Genomic DNA, 14867 nt, shown 5'->3' on the forward strand with positions numbered 1-14867 from the left:
AGTGTCTGCTTTGCTGAGGGCCTCCAGACTCCAGAATATCAGGAGTGAAACCCCAACACTGTTTATTGTACCCACTAGGCTCTCTTCATACAATCACACTGGGTGGTTACTCCACCCACCCCCAGTTCCCGGAGGCACTGTGTGCCTCTGCTGCTCTGGCCCCATGCTACAGGTCATTGACCCTGCCTGGAAAACATTGGGCTGGCGTATATAAGGAAAGCAGGCCAGGCCTGTGTGCTCAGCAATGGTGACTATGTGGTGGCCCTGCCTTGTCTTGGCCCTGCTCTCTGGCTTGGAGACCTCTGGCTTTCCGAGAAGCCCCGTCCGGCTGCTAGGGGTGAGTCTAACTTCCTGTTTGATATCAGAATTTTGAGGGTCAAATGACAGAAAAGTCCATCCAAGTCCCCTGAGCTGGGGGTGGGGGGAGGAGGCTAAGGACTGGACATTGTGCTACTGGGACAACTCTGGACTCTGGTGAACAGAGCTACAAATAGGACCGATAAGCTAGTTTGCTCTTTAACCCAGAGCAGAGCTTTTGAGACTCCCAGACCTCAGTTTCCCCACCTGTCAAATGGACGATAAATTGTGAATGTCTCACTGCGGTCTATGAAGGCCCATCTTAGACAGGTGCAGGGCATGTGCAGAGGCCACTACAAAATGCTAAATTGAGCCTGATGAGCAGGTGGGTGTGCTGGGAAGTTAACTAAAGGCACCAGGGGCCAGGGAGAGCAGAATGAGAAGCCGAGTGAGTTGGGGGCACACGGAGCATGAGACAGCATAGGATCAGTTCTATGGCCTCCTCCATAGGGGACCTGGTGACATACCCCTTTCTCCATCTATTCAGAGTCCCTCTCTAACACATGGCTTGGAGGGTCTCTGAGACCTGGCCCTAGCCCAGAACCTGCTGCCAGGCCATTGGTAGCCTCATGCTCTTCCTGACCTTTCTGTTGATCTTTATATTTACAGAAACGGAGCCTCCCAGAAGGGGTAAGGACTTCCAGTAAGACACAGACTGGGTGGGGAGGGGCAGAATGGAGCAGTTTCTCACTTGTTGAAGGTACAGATCATAATGGGAGCACCCCCCCCCCAGAGCCAGAAAACAGCCCATGGCCCCATCCCGGTAGAGCCTCATGGAGAATCAGGGCTCTTCAAGGGGAGTATAGGGCCAGGGCAAAGGGGAGCCCTGGGAAGGCTTTCCTTGGGAGAGAGGCTGTGTCTTTCATATAATCTCACTGGCTGCAGCTGTGTGTAGATTATAGTGTTAAGGAAGCCATGACATAAGCACCGTGGTCACCAACTGAATGTGGGACAGAGGACACTGTTCAGACTTCCAGTGTGGATGACTGGGAAAACTAAGGCACCCAGGACTTCAGAGCCCACACAGGAGCATTTGGAAGGGAAGCAGCCAGGCTGACGACCAGCTTTCCCAGGGTGCAGTCTGGCTGATCTCCACCCAGTGATCCTTGCCCAACTCTCCCACAGGTGGTCGATGGCATTGAGGTCTACAGTACCAAGATCAGCTGCAAGGTGACCTCCCGCTTTGCTCACAATGTCGTCACCACAAGGGCTGTCAATCGTGCAGACAAGGCCAAGGAGGTTTCCTTTGATGTGGAACTGCCCAAGACAGCCTTTATCACCAATTTCACCTTGTGGGTGCCACCATGGCTGCTGGCTCTAAGCTCCCGAGGGGCATTTGGCCTAGTGTGACAGCCCCTTCTCCTAAACTCTCTATCTGTAGGACCATTGATGGTGTCACCTATCCTGGGAACATCAAGGAGAAAGAAGTTGCCCAGAAGCAATATGAAAAGGCTGTGTCTCAGGGCAAGACAGCTGGATTGGTCAAGTAAGTGTGACCTTGGACCTTGAGTGAAGCAAACAACAACTGTGATTTTTTTTGTTTTTTGTTTGTTTGTTTGTTTTTTGAGACAGGGTTTCTCTGTAGCTTTGGAGGCTGTCCTGCTAGCTCTTGTAGACCAGGCTGTTCTCGAACTCACAGAGATTCACCTGCCTCTGCCTCCCGAGTGCTGGGATTAAAGGTATGCGCCACCAACGCCTGGCTAACAACTGTGATTATTGTTATAGCAAACTGTATGTATCCCCCCAGAACATCCCATTTTAAAGCAAATATGGTTTAGAATAGATAGGGAGGTCTCTAACCTGAGAGCTGAGACTTGAACCCAGGGCTGAGGAAGGATGGCTTCCTGAAGTCTTTGTGCTAAGTGTTGCCTTGCATCCTACCCAGGGCCTCTGGGAGAAAACTGGAGAAATTCACAGTGTCCGTCAATGTGGCTGCAGGCAGCAAGGTCACTTTTGAACTAACCTATGAAGAGCTGCTCAAGAGGCACAAGGGCAAGTATGAGATGTACCTTAAGGTCCAGCCCAAACAACTGGTCAGACACTTTGAGGTAAGCATCCATTCCTGTATCCCCAGCCTGGACCCACAGAGAGCCCGGTGGAGGGCAGTGGGTGGGAGTGGGAGAAGGAGGGGCAAATCTCACAGCAGAGCCAAGGATGCATCTCCAAGTCCTGGCCCCTGGACTTGGCCAAGAGGGTTGGAAAAAGCACAATGGCTTTTCTTCTCCAGCCACTGGGAGCCAAAGGGAAGAGGCCCTTGAGGACTATACCACAAAGTGCTTCTGGAACACTTGCAACTGCTCTGTTTTTCTTACATCAAGGCTAAAAGGAAAAGCAAATACTGTGGTTGTAGAACTTGGGATCAATGGCAGACAGACGATGGAAATATTTTGTGCCACCAAAACCTTCTAACAGTTCCTGTGGTCACTTTCCTAGTGGCCCTCACTATTGTCTTTGAGAGTCTCTGTGTCATCTCAGGCGTTCCCTTTGGCTGTGTCCCTACCACGGCATCATCCCCGTATGACACTTCCTTCATTTGGCCATTTCAGATTGATGCTCACATCTTCGAGCCACAGGGCATCAGCATGCTGGATGCTGAGGCCTCATTCATCACAAATGACCTCCTGGGAAGCGCCCTCACCAAGTCCTTCTCAGGGAAAAAGGTGGCGTAGATACCTCTGGGGTTTGGGGTGCAGTGGATAGGACATTGGCCTTGACTTTGCCGATCTCAGTCTGTGACAACCCCTGTCTCCTCAGTCAACTGGGCCATCAAGGAGGATACTGGAGGCAGGGGGCTGATGCTGACCAGCTAAAAGATTTGAGGTCTCAGCTCTACCAGGACAAAGGGGGAATGGAAGCCATTTATGAAGCCCAGTTCCATTCTACCTTGGCAAATGGACAGGGAAGGGGATGCAAATTAAGATACTGAGGCTAGTTTTGCTGACTCCCCATTACGGCATGGAGGATTAAAGAGAATGCAATTCTTGGTGCTGGGTAGTTGGCTAAAGTCATTGAGCCCCGCAACTATTCTGGGGAGGATCCCAGTGCCGATGGGAAGTGGATAAAAAAATAGAAACATCAAATTTCAGTCATCGAGGCTCTCCAGAGAGACTTTCAGAGAGCCTACATTCAAGGGAGTTGCTGGCTTCGGGTGTTGTCCTAGCCTCCTTCACTCTAAAAAACACTCTCTCCCCACTCTTATCCTTCTCCCCTTCCTTTGGGTACCAACTCCAATGTGCAGAACCACTCAACCCAACGTTCTCTCGTCTGGGGCAACATTCCCATGCCCAAGTAACTTCTGGTGCTGAGTTTAAGGGTTAGGTTGAGGCAGCCAAAAGAGAGAGGAATGACTAAATGAAAACGGCGACCACTCCCACCTTGGGCAGGTTCAGATCACCCAGGGAGGGAGGTATTCAGAAAGGCGGGGCATGGGAGCAGCTTCATCCCTGGGGAACTGGCATCTGACTCATGCCAGGCTCTCACATCTGTGCTATCAAAGTTTTATTTTTTTTTTCCCTCAGTCTGCCAGTGGGAAGCCTTGACCAAGCTGAGTAGGTTTCTTCTCTCCTTCCCACAGGGGCATGTGTCTTTCAAGCCCAGCTTAGACCAGCAACGCTCATGCCCAACATGTACAGACTCCCTTCTCAATGGGGACTTCACCATCGTCTATGACGTGAACAGAGAGTCTCCAGGCAACGTGCAGGTATATAGGTCGATGGCTCCGCCAGGCCTACTAATCCATCATCATGGTGCGCAGAGGCCCTGTATCCTAAGGGGCTGCAGCTGCATTCCTCTCCTCCATCTTTAGTGGAAATGGGACACTTGTCCCTCCAGTGACAAACTTCTGACCTCTACTTGCAAGAAGAGCCACTGTTAAGTAGGCATTGGCCTCTGTCTCTCTCCCACCTTTGCAGGTAGTCAATGGCTACTTTGTGCACTTCTTTGCACCTCAAGGCCTTCCAGTGGTGCCTAAGAACATAGTCTTTGTGATTGATATCAGCGGCTCCATGGCTGGGCGGAAAATCCAGCAGGTTTGCCTCTACCCAACCCCCTCCCAACACTTAAGGCAGCCCTGGGGTGTAGAAATGTGAGGAAGAGATTTTTGTTTGCTTGGTTGTTGCTGTTGTTTTGGGGGGTTGTTTTGTTTTATTTTGCTTTGGTTTTTTCATGACAGAGTTTCTTTGTGTTAATAGCTCTGGCTGTCTTGGAACTCTGTAGATTAGGCTGGGAGATTCTTTTTTTCTTAAGTGGGAGGAAAAGGAGGAATGAGACAGAATGTAAAACTACTCAAGCCTTTACCCACTTTCACGGGAGTTGGGGGCCTATGGCAATGCTTACTAACAAAGACAGTGGGGATTCCACAGTCAGCCTATTGGGGGAAGCAGCCTGGCTCACTGCTTTATGACTGGTTTCTCTCCTTCTTCCCAAGACCAGGGATGCCCTTCTCAAAATCCTGGATGACATGAAACAAGGTGACTATATGAATTTCATTATGTTCAGCACCGATGTGACCACCTGGAAAGATAGCTTAGTTCAAGCCACCCCTGCAAACCTTGAAGAGGCCAGGACATTTGTGAGGAGCATCCGCAGTGGAGGAGGTAAGGGTTGGAGCACAGATGTGTGTTCTACCTGTTCCTTTATCTGCACCAGCAGCCCCGCTCTGGCATGCCTCTCCTCGGCGGCAAACCTCAGGCTTAAAGACAAGACTTCAGGGTGACTTCTGAGCAGCCTAGGGAGACCCATTCTTAGTGTTTAATCACAGTCTTGGTGCTAACAAGTCTCAGCATGATAGGGCTGCAGGGAAACCTTTTTGACTTCCTATGGAAACGATATCTTTATCACTCCCTTCCACTTCTGGTGACTCCATCTGACTGCTTGCCAAGTTGCTACAATCATTACAGGCTTAGAACCTCTTAGCACCCCTTTGAAGCCTATGTGAAAGTCTACGCTGTTCATCCACTTATGCCAATGTTTACCGAGTACTTCCACGTAGAGGCTGACACAGTCCTTAGCACAAGAACAGGGTCTGCTGTCCCATTCTCCTTCATAATACAGTCTTGTACACTGGCATCCTAGGGACACCCCCACCCCAATGGTTCTGTCTTTCTGTCTGTGTACAGGTACCAACATTAATGACGGGCTGCTGAGGGGCATCCGTATGCTGACAGATGCCCGGGAGCAGCACCTGGTCCCGGAGAGGAGCACCTCCATCATCATCATGTTGACAGACGGGGATGCCAATACTGGTGAGGGAGAGGGAGGTTTGAACCCCAGGTGAGTGCCGGCCTGCCTGCCTTCTTGACTCTGCAGTCGGCTCACTGTAAGACCTTAGACATCTCTTCCTGGGGTCCCCCAGCATCTTGTGAGCCCCTTAAAGGCAGGTACATGCCTCTCCTTGCCAAGGTTCCCTGCCAGCTGTGCGTGTAGAGTTGGATCTCCCTGGGCAGAGCTAGTGTCGACTGGTCCCCAGAATGAATAGCATTTTCTACAGGTGAAAGCAGACCTGAAAAGATCCAGGAGAATGTCCGGAATGCCATCGAGGGCAAGTTCCCTTTGTATAACCTGGGCTTTGGCAACAATCTGAATTATAATTTCCTGGAGACTATGGCCCTGGAGAACCATGGGCTTGCCCGGCGCATTTATGAAGATTCTGATGCCAACTTGCAGCTGCAGGTATGCTTCACCTCGATTGCTATTTCCCGGGCAGCTGTTTCCACCGTGTAACAACCTCAGATATTAGAGGGAGCTTTCGCTCTGTTTAAATCTACCTCTGGCTACCTCTAGTTCTAATCTCCATAAACCAGAGCTGCTTCCTTTGCAGGCCTGGCAGATCAAACATAAGACATCCAGGTAATGTACATGTCTCATAAGCAATGAGTAATTTTTATGTAACTATGTCCCAATATTGCACAGGACCATGGTTTACTGAGTCTGTCCTAAAAAGTATATGACCACTGATGAGATGGGCTTAAACAACAGGAGCACTTGCCTCATAGTCTTAGAGGCTACAAGTATGAGATCAAGGTGACAGGGTTTGGTTCCCTCTGAGGGAGAGGTCTACATAGGTCTCCATTCTATTTTTAAAAAAATATTTTATTTTCTTCATTTAAAAATGTTTTTATTTTATGAGCATTGATGATTTGCTTGTATGTATATCCTGTGAGGGTATGAGATCCCCTGAAACTGAGGTTACAGACAGTTGTGAGCTGCCATGTGGGTGCTGGGAATTGAACCTGGGTCCTCTGGAAGAGCAGCCAGTGCTCTTAACCTCTGAGCCATCTCCCCAGTCCCTAGGCCTCCATTCTTGACTTGTGGGCCTCTTCTCCCTGGGCCTTCCCATGCACTCCTCCATGGTGTGCCTGCATCCAATGTCCTCTTTTTATAAGGACACAAGGCATACTGGATTAGGGCCCAACTTCATGACATCATTGGATTATCTTTGTAAAGATTTTGCCTCCAAATAAGGTTGCAGTCTGAGGATTAGAACAACAAAAGGGCTTTGGGAATGCAGTACCAATTTGACCCATAACAGACCTTTATATAATAAAATGACATTTAAAAATATCTGCTAGCCAAATGTAACTGTGTGTCTTACTGTTCAGTCTGAAGTTGGCCACCTCCCCCAGGTGGTTGGCAGCACCTCCACTTATAGGGGACCCCAGGGCTTCCCCCTAACACATATCACTTTCTCTGGCTAATATTTCTTTATTGAAAGTTCTGTGCCAAGGGTTCTGTCCTTTGCTCCTGTCTTCTCTTGTCTTCGAGAGCGGCAGGACAGGGAGGGCTCTCCTAGACTCAAGGGCACAGTCAGGGCCACTTAGAAGTGAAGATCAGGGGAAAAGATTGGCTCAGCCCTTGGGAACTAAATGCTACTGCACAGCATCTGTGGGACCAATCTATGCTGGCTTCTCCATGTCTACCTTGGGAGATCTAAGATGACTGGGTCCCGATCTGACTTACAGGGCTTCTATGAGGAGGTAGCTAACCCACTGCTGACGAATGTGGAGGTGGAATATCCCGAGAATGCCATCCTGGACCTCACCAAAAACAATTACCCCCACTTCTATGATGGCTCTGAGATTGTTGTAGCAGGGCGCCTGGTGGACAGTGACATGAACAACTTTAAAGCAGATGTGAAGGGCCACGGGGTGAGTGGGAACTGATGTCTGGGCTGTGCTGGGAGTGAAGGGTCAGCAGCGATGGGCCCCGGGCTTTTTTGCAGACGGTCCAGGAGTGGCATCCTCTAAGCCTGGCCCACATAACTGCATGACCCAGCTCTCAAGTCCCTTACTTGTTCCTATTCCCTACCTAGGCCTTGAATGACCTGACCTTCACAGAGGAGGTAGACATGAAGGAAATGGACGCAGCTCTGAAGGAGCAAGGCTACATTTTTGGGAACTACATTGAGCGACTCTGGGCCTACCTCACTATTGAGCAGTTACTGGAGAAACGGTGAGTTGGCCTAACCCTCTCCTTGAGGAATACCTAGCTGTCTAGTGTCCACCACACCACTGGCTGAGTTCCGATAGGGCCAGAGGAGTAAGACAGACACATACTGAGGAAGGACAGCCTCATGAACATTCTCGCTGCTCTGCCCTCTTCTTGGCTCAGATTAAAAAAGAAAAAGTTTCCTTGTGTTCTGCCCCTGCTTGCCATTTCAAGCAGGCAAGCACTGCCAAGGGCAGGAGCCTGAGAGTGCCGCTAGAGCATGGGAGGGCCTCAGCTCTTGTCCTTCCATCAGCACCACCCAGTGATAGGGAGGTTGAGTGGCAGTGACATGGGTGAGGGGAGTTATGACAAGGGTGACAAGCCCCAGTACCCAGAGGGCATCCTTGACATATGCTTCAGGGAGCTAGCTGGTAAACTGGTATTTTCCTCCCAGTGAGCTTCACTGAGCAGGACCAACAATGTAGGCTGTGTGTGTGTGTGTGTGTGTGTGTGTGTGTGGTGGGGGTGGGGGGTGGTAGGAAGGAGGAGTTCCTGAGCTGTCCCTGGAGATTCTGGAAGCAGGACATTGTGTTCTGGGCTGACTCTCTGAGCTGTTCCTTCTCATAGCAAGAACGCCCATGGGGAAGAGAAGGAGAACCTCACAGCCCAGGCCCTGGAGCTGTCCCTCAAGTACCATTTTGTGACTCCACTGACCTCCATGGTGGTGACCAAACCTGAGGACAATGAGGACCAGACATCCATTGCTGACAAGCCTGGGGAAGGTGGGCACAGGGAGAGGAGGCCAGAATCTAGAATCCCCCCTCTTAGTCCCTGGGCCTTAGAATCCCAGGAGAGAAACTAGGGACACCAGACCTTTTGAAGAGGTTTGGAAGCATCTGAAGGGGTATGTCAAGAGCGAAGTGGTCAGCAGAGGCATGGGGTGTGGGCCAGTCAGAATCTATGTCTTTCAAGAGATGTAAGCCAAGAGAGCACACTGTCTAAGGCCATGTCAAGGAAGGGACTTCAGCTATAGCATAGAAGGGTTCAGTTAGACAAGAGGTTCTTCTTGTCTAACTGAGGGGACCAGGGATCTGTGAGAAAAAGAGGCCCTAAGAGCTGGAAGCTGAGACCAAACATTCTCAACAAGACCCCAGACTGGACTTACCAGGGGAGCCCCAAATGTGTATAGTAACTTCATGGGGAGTCTGGTGCTGAGAGGCATGGGGGTCAAAGACCTGTTTTTGTACAGTTACCATTTTCTAGAAGTTCTAGGTTTTAGGGGACATCCTATGGGGACAAAGCTAGCTCTAAGCCAGGCCATGGACCATTCTCACTGGTTGAAATAGCCACTGTCAGTAGTCTATGTCTAATGCCTCTCTCTTCCCCTTCCCTCACTGTACCTGCATATTAGAAGGTAAGTTTCATGGGCTTGGTGGAGGGAGGGATGGAGGAGAGAGGGAGGGGAAGGGGGGAGACAGACCGAAGAGAACTTTCAGGCTCACTCCTCAGAATCTCAAGGTTCCCATTCTTTGGTTGAAGATGGCTTCCCTGTCTCAAGATGGACCAATCACTGGCAGTGTCCTATTATCTGCAAAAATGAGCAACTGTGATATTTAGCACTTTTCCATGACCCCCAGCAACCCTCACAAAAGTCCTTTACAATTCTCATTTTATAGTGAGAGTACAACGCCCAGAGAGGACAGAACAGTAGCTGATCTGGGACATAGGCCTAGGCAGCTTGGGCCCAGTGCCCATGCTAAAGGTCTCGGGGAACCAGGGCACTCCATATTTCTCTTATGGTAAAATTAGAGCATCGTACCCCTCCAGCCCACTAACATTGGGCAAGACGCAGCCCCTACCAAGCTGCCCAACCAAATCTCTGTGGAGCACAAGTACATTAGGCTACCATTCCCCCTCGGAGAAGTCATGTTAGATGCAATTGCTGGCACCTATATGTTAGGAGCTACCAACCACGAAGGATAGACACAATAGGATAGGTCTCACTCTATCCCATCTAAGGACTAAAGAGCTCAAGGGTAGGGACAGAGGTCTCTAAACATTGCTCACAATGGGGAGGCTGATGACTCTATAGATTTGCATTTTAGTCACATCAAAATATGTTCCTACATTAAAATGACACTCATACTACCAACAGCCTTGTAAAGGGGTTGCCTGGGCATGCTTGCCAATGTTAAGGCCCCAGCAGGGACCAATAGCCTCCAGGTTGACAGAAAGCGCAAGGTTGGGAGGGGGGAAGCCCTTAGCTATTGCTCATGACTGCCCTTTGGTGTTTTCTAGCCCCCTATGCAACTACATCCATGGCCTACTTGAGTGAGTAAATGCTGCTTGCTGCAGCCAGCTCCGCCCACCACTAAGAGCTTCCCCTGCACCGTTCCCTTTGGTAGTGGTCCCGAATCAACCTTGTCACAGGCAGATTGACCAGGTGTCCTGGGAAGTTGAATGCTGGTAGAGGGAAAGAGGGAATGAAATCATTGGGTTGTTAAACGGGAGAGGCATAAGCCAAACTCTGAGTGGAGGCCCCAGATCTCTCCAGGACAGCTTGCTGCGTTCAATCTGGTCTCCCTTTGTTCCATAGCCAGCCACCAGTCTCTTCCAAGCCCCTACTATTATGGTGAGTTCCTTGGCTCCTCCCTGGTCAAGGTTCAGGGTTATGGGTGCCTTACTCCTGCCCACAGGGCCAGTTGGTCTGGGAAGGCCTGTGGTACAGAGAAAGGCCCTTGGATCCAGCCCTTTCTCTGATGTGCCCTCAGTGGACGGGGACCCTCACTTCATCATCCAAGTCCCAGGAAAAAATGACACCATCTGCTTCAACATTGATGAGAAGCCTGGCACAGTGCTTCGCCTTATTCAGGATCCAGTCACAGGTAGGGCTATACCCTGGGGTTCTTTCTGTCAGGATCTGAGTGCCCAGGTGATTTCCTGGACAGGGTCCTCCTCACTCTGCCTGGTAATTATCCACCTTCATGCACAGAACATTCTACACAAGGGAGGTGGGAACTACCAAAGAGTCAGATTCATTAAGTGCTTGGTGCTGTTAGAGAGAGGTAGAAACGTGGGCAGCCTGACCCTGAATGTGGAACCAGCCTGTATATGGGGAGCAGGCTTTCCTCTCACAACACTCCCCCACCCAGGAAAGAGTGAAGACCCATGATGTCCTGGACCTGAGATTCTAGACCATGATTTAGCTCTGACACCCTGGTGTTTCCATGGGCCCCTGCCTCTGCTTCCCCCCAGCATGCCTCACTGAAGGAGAAGACATCCCTACAGGCCAGCATGGACCTCAGTAGTCTCTCTTCTTACCCCCCCCCCCCCCCCCCCCGCAGGCATCACTGTGACTGGACAGATCATTGGAGACAAGGGAAGTAGCTTTTACTCCACGACAGGGAAAACCTATTTTGGCAAACTGGGCATTACCAATGCTAGGATGGACTTCCGGATTGAGGTGAACACAGAGAAGATCATCCTGGGGACTGAAGATGAACTGAGCACGTTCAGTTGGCTAGACACTGTCACAGTCACACAGACTGGGTGAGAACACAGACTCTATCACCAAGTGCAATTGCATCCTGAGGATGTAGGGAAACACTGGAGGGATTTGGGCCAACCTCAGGACATTGACAGGATGGCAACCATGGGATAGGGCAGCAATCCTTGGGACCCCCATCAGAGTCAAGTTTGTACCTGGACAGAGTGCAGGCCTTGCTGAAACGCCCTTGGTTCAGATGGTCTCACTGCCTTTGCCTCCTCTTCTCTCCTAGGCTGTCTGTAACCATCAACAGGAAGAAGAATATGGTCGTGTCCTTTGGAGATGGGGTTAACTTTGTGATCATCCTACACCAGGTTTGGAAGAAACATCCACTTCACCAAGACTTCCTAGGGTTCTACGTGGTGGACAGTCACCGGATGTCAGCACAGACACATGGGCTTCTGGGTATGCAATACTCAAACTGCACACTGCTTAGTCACATGGAAGCACTGGAAATAAATGTACAGAGCTACATAGTCACCCTGTACCCAGTTCACAACACGCCCATTCAGCCTTTGCATCAATCCTGAAAGGCCCACATCACCATGGCAACAGGCAGAGGCTGACCGCTAATGTTTTCATTCCCAGGCCAATTCTTCCACCCCTTTGACTTTGAGGTGTTTGACATCCGCCCAGGCTCTGACCCCACAAAGCCAGATGCCACAATGGTGGTGAAGAACCATCGGTTGACTGTCACAAGGTGAGGTGGCATTTCTGACACCCTCACCACACCCAGTACCAAGACAGGAGGAAAGAGCCCTCTGTGCATGGCACCTTGTTTGGTGGGCTCTTGATTTTTGTGGGGGACCCTTATTTCTTTTTGAGAAATAAGGTTTCAAAAGGTCTTCTTGGTCTTTTTAGACTCCTCCTAATCAAGGAATAGCTCAGAGATGGCTCCCTCGAAAGAGCAATCACATGACTTCATTCTTGACAAAAGAAAGCTAGGCTCTTTGACTTCAAGCCAGGCATGGTGGCATATACCTATAAACTCAGCCCTTAGGAGGTGGACCAGGTAGATCAGGAGTTCAAGGTCCTTGGCTATACCGAAAGTTCAAGACTAGCCTAGGTTACAGGAGACCCTGCCTTAAACATTAAAAAGTCAAACAAAAAATAAAATCCCATCTCAGGGACTAGTTGCAGGGGTGTAGCTCAGTGGCAGAGCAGTTACCTGGCAAATGTGAGGCCCTGGATTTAATCCTGGCACTGCAGAGCCATAAAAACAAGACTCGACAGCTTCCCCCAACCTTAGGCCCACGATGCTCACAGCCATTTTGCTCACTCTGTGCATTACAGCATCTCCTTCTTTTTCCCCAGGGGCTCCCAGAAAGATTACAGGAAGGACGCCAGTATTGGCACGAAAGTCACCTGCTGGTTTGTCCATAACAATGGGGAGGGGCTGATTGATGGTGTCCATACCGACTACATTATTCCCAGCTTGTTCTGAGTAACATGCCACCCGCTGCCAAAGTAGAAGGCCTGCATTGTCTGAAGCAAGCGCCCAGAATGAGGCTTTTGGGAAGGACCAGGACAATAAAGCCAACATGTAAACCAAGACAGCTGTTAGTCTCTGAGTTCATGAGCTACTACATAAGAAGCAGGTGGCCGTAATCGGGGAAGGAGGGGGTGGCTGTTGGGAGGGCAACTTCCTGGGGCTCTCAGTTGAGACAGGTGTGGGACAGAGTTGGTTGGGTGACACCTTGGGGAATCCACAACCAATGCTGGGCAAAGGGCCTCTGAGACCTCAGGAAGGGTGGCTTGAAGTTTAAAATCCAGAGATGTCTTAAGTCAAGAGCTCCCCTTCTTATCACTGTGACAATGGAGGAAGGTTCTATTTAGGCTCATGGCTTGAGAGGGTACAGTCCACCACAGTGGGGCAGGCATGGTAGCTGGGATTACCTTGGTCATGGTTGTTGGATCTGGCACTGTGGCTTCCTCAGATCTCAGAATCAATCAGAAGTAGAACCTGGGGCTGGAAGCAAGTCTGGCTGGCCTAATTTATGAAGACCTGCCCTCTAGTGACAGCTTCCTCCAGCTGGGCCCTACCCCTTAAAGGTCTACAACCTTCTCAAACAGTGCTATCTGGTGGATGGCGTGTTCAAACACATGAGCCCAGGGCTGGAGAGATGGCTCAGTCGTTAAAGGCTAGGCTCACAACCAAAACACGTGAGCCTGTGGAGGACAGCTCCTATTTACACAGTAACAAGAGGGAATGTTCGTTTCGGCTCACAGCTTCCGAGGATAACCTGTGCCTGCTTGGCTCAGACGCTGTGGTAGTATGGTGGCACAACACACCATGGTTAGAGCATGTACCAGAGAAAATCTGTTTACCTAAGGGTAGCCCAGAGGGAAAACAAGAGAGCCAGGCATGGTTGCACAGGCCTATAAGCTCGGGACTAGGGGTTAGAGGCAAGAGAATTGAGGTCAGCCTAGGCTATATAGAGAGTTGCTGGCCAGCCTAGGCACATACAAGCCTCTACCTCAAAAAAAAAAAAAAATTAAAAAGTGGAGGACAGGAGGAGGAAGAGGTGGAAGAGGAGGGACAGATGCAAATGGTAACACATTCCTATGATTCCAGCCCTTGGGAGGTAGAGGCAGGATGATCAGGAGTTCAAGGCTAGTCTGGGCTCTGTGAGATCCTATTTCAGGGAGAGAGGGGGGAAGGAGGAAAGTGGAGAGAGAGAGAGAGAGAGAGAGAGAGAGAGAGAGAGAGAGAGAGAGAGAGAGATATGAATCCAGTGTTCCTTCAAGGGCAAGTTTCTCCCACTATGCCCAAGCTTCTTCAGGTTCCATCACCTTCTGTCAGGCTACAGGCTGGTGCTACAGGCTGGTGACCAAGATATAAGCACATAGGTTTTTGGTGACACTACAGATATAAAACAGCACCACCTATCTACTCAGCTTCCCACCCACTCATGCACCCATTCACTCACCACATCTTCGGATTCAGTGGACAGGCATGGTACCCCAGGCCAGGGTCTCAGGCATAGAGCTTATAACACAGTTCCTACTTTCACAACTGCCAAAGTTTATCTTCAATGGGACCAGGCCTTGCTGGGACCCCCCCCAGTCACCTCATGGTGGCCACTTTCTCTCTTCCAATGAACCTGGGGTGCATGAGGGAGGCAGAGAGAGGTTCCTACAGAGGGAATCGAAGACATCTCCAGCTTGAGTGCTTGGACTTCTATGGAGGTTTGCATAGCACAGCACTTGCTTGCCCTACCTGAATCCATACACCAGGACAGCCCTTTCATCACTCTGGGGATGGAGGACGTTCTTCTAGCCTGTCTACTTTCCAGGAATAAATCAGGTGTTTCTCTTCATCATTCACTTTCCAGACACACAGGTTGCTTCTAATGGCAATGTGATCATCCTGTGTAGATTCTTTGCCTCCCTCTCTGAGGGCCCAAGGGATGCTGGGCAGAGGATCCTGGAGGAGCAGTGGGTCACTTCTAGATGACTAATCAGGGGGCACAATAAGGCTAGAGTTAGGAATCAAACTGGGGAACATCTTGAATGTAGAGAGCACAGGATGTGCATG

At 50.3% G+C, this 14867-nt stretch overlaps 1 protein-coding gene across 1 annotated transcript; it reads left to right on the forward strand.

The window, feature by feature from the left end:
- The first annotated feature begins 244 nt into the window (after nt 1-244).
- Nucleotides 245-12773, forward strand: Itih3 (inter-alpha-trypsin inhibitor heavy chain 3). Its single transcript, XM_035452948.1, has 21 exons — nt 245-337; nt 967-987; nt 1483-1649; nt 1739-1843; nt 2243-2405; nt 2904-3017; nt 3932-4057; nt 4269-4385; nt 4784-4952; nt 5475-5600; nt 5846-6027; nt 7317-7502; nt 7667-7806; nt 8410-8564; nt 10081-10113; nt 10379-10414; nt 10554-10667; nt 11127-11331; nt 11562-11734; nt 11918-12029; nt 12644-12773. The coding sequence occupies exons 1-21, from the start codon at nt 245-247 to the stop codon at nt 12771-12773; spliced, it is 2667 nt and encodes an 888-aa protein (XP_035308839.1).
- The last annotated feature ends 2094 nt before the right edge of the window (nt 12774-14867 follow it).

This window comes from Cricetulus griseus (assembly GCF_003668045.3).
Source record: "Cricetulus griseus strain 17A/GY chromosome 1 unlocalized genomic scaffold, alternate assembly CriGri-PICRH-1.0 chr1_1, whole genome shotgun sequence".
NCBI lineage: Eukaryota > Metazoa > Chordata > Mammalia > Rodentia > Cricetidae > Cricetulus > Cricetulus griseus.

Excerpts from the sequence above, each read along its gene's own strand:
- Itih3 (XM_035452948.1), top strand. The coding sequence starts at position 245 with ATGGTGACTATGTGGTGGCCCTGCCTTGTCTTGGCCCTGCTCTCTGGC. Across the intron at positions 2,406-2,903 it reads AACTGGTCAGACACTTTGAG|ATTGATGCTCACATCTTCGA; the intron begins GTAAGCATCCAT and ends TGGCCATTTCAG. Across the intron at positions 11,735-11,917 it reads ACAGACACATGGGCTTCTGG|GCCAATTCTTCCACCCCTTT; the intron begins GTATGCAATACT and ends TTTCATTCCCAG.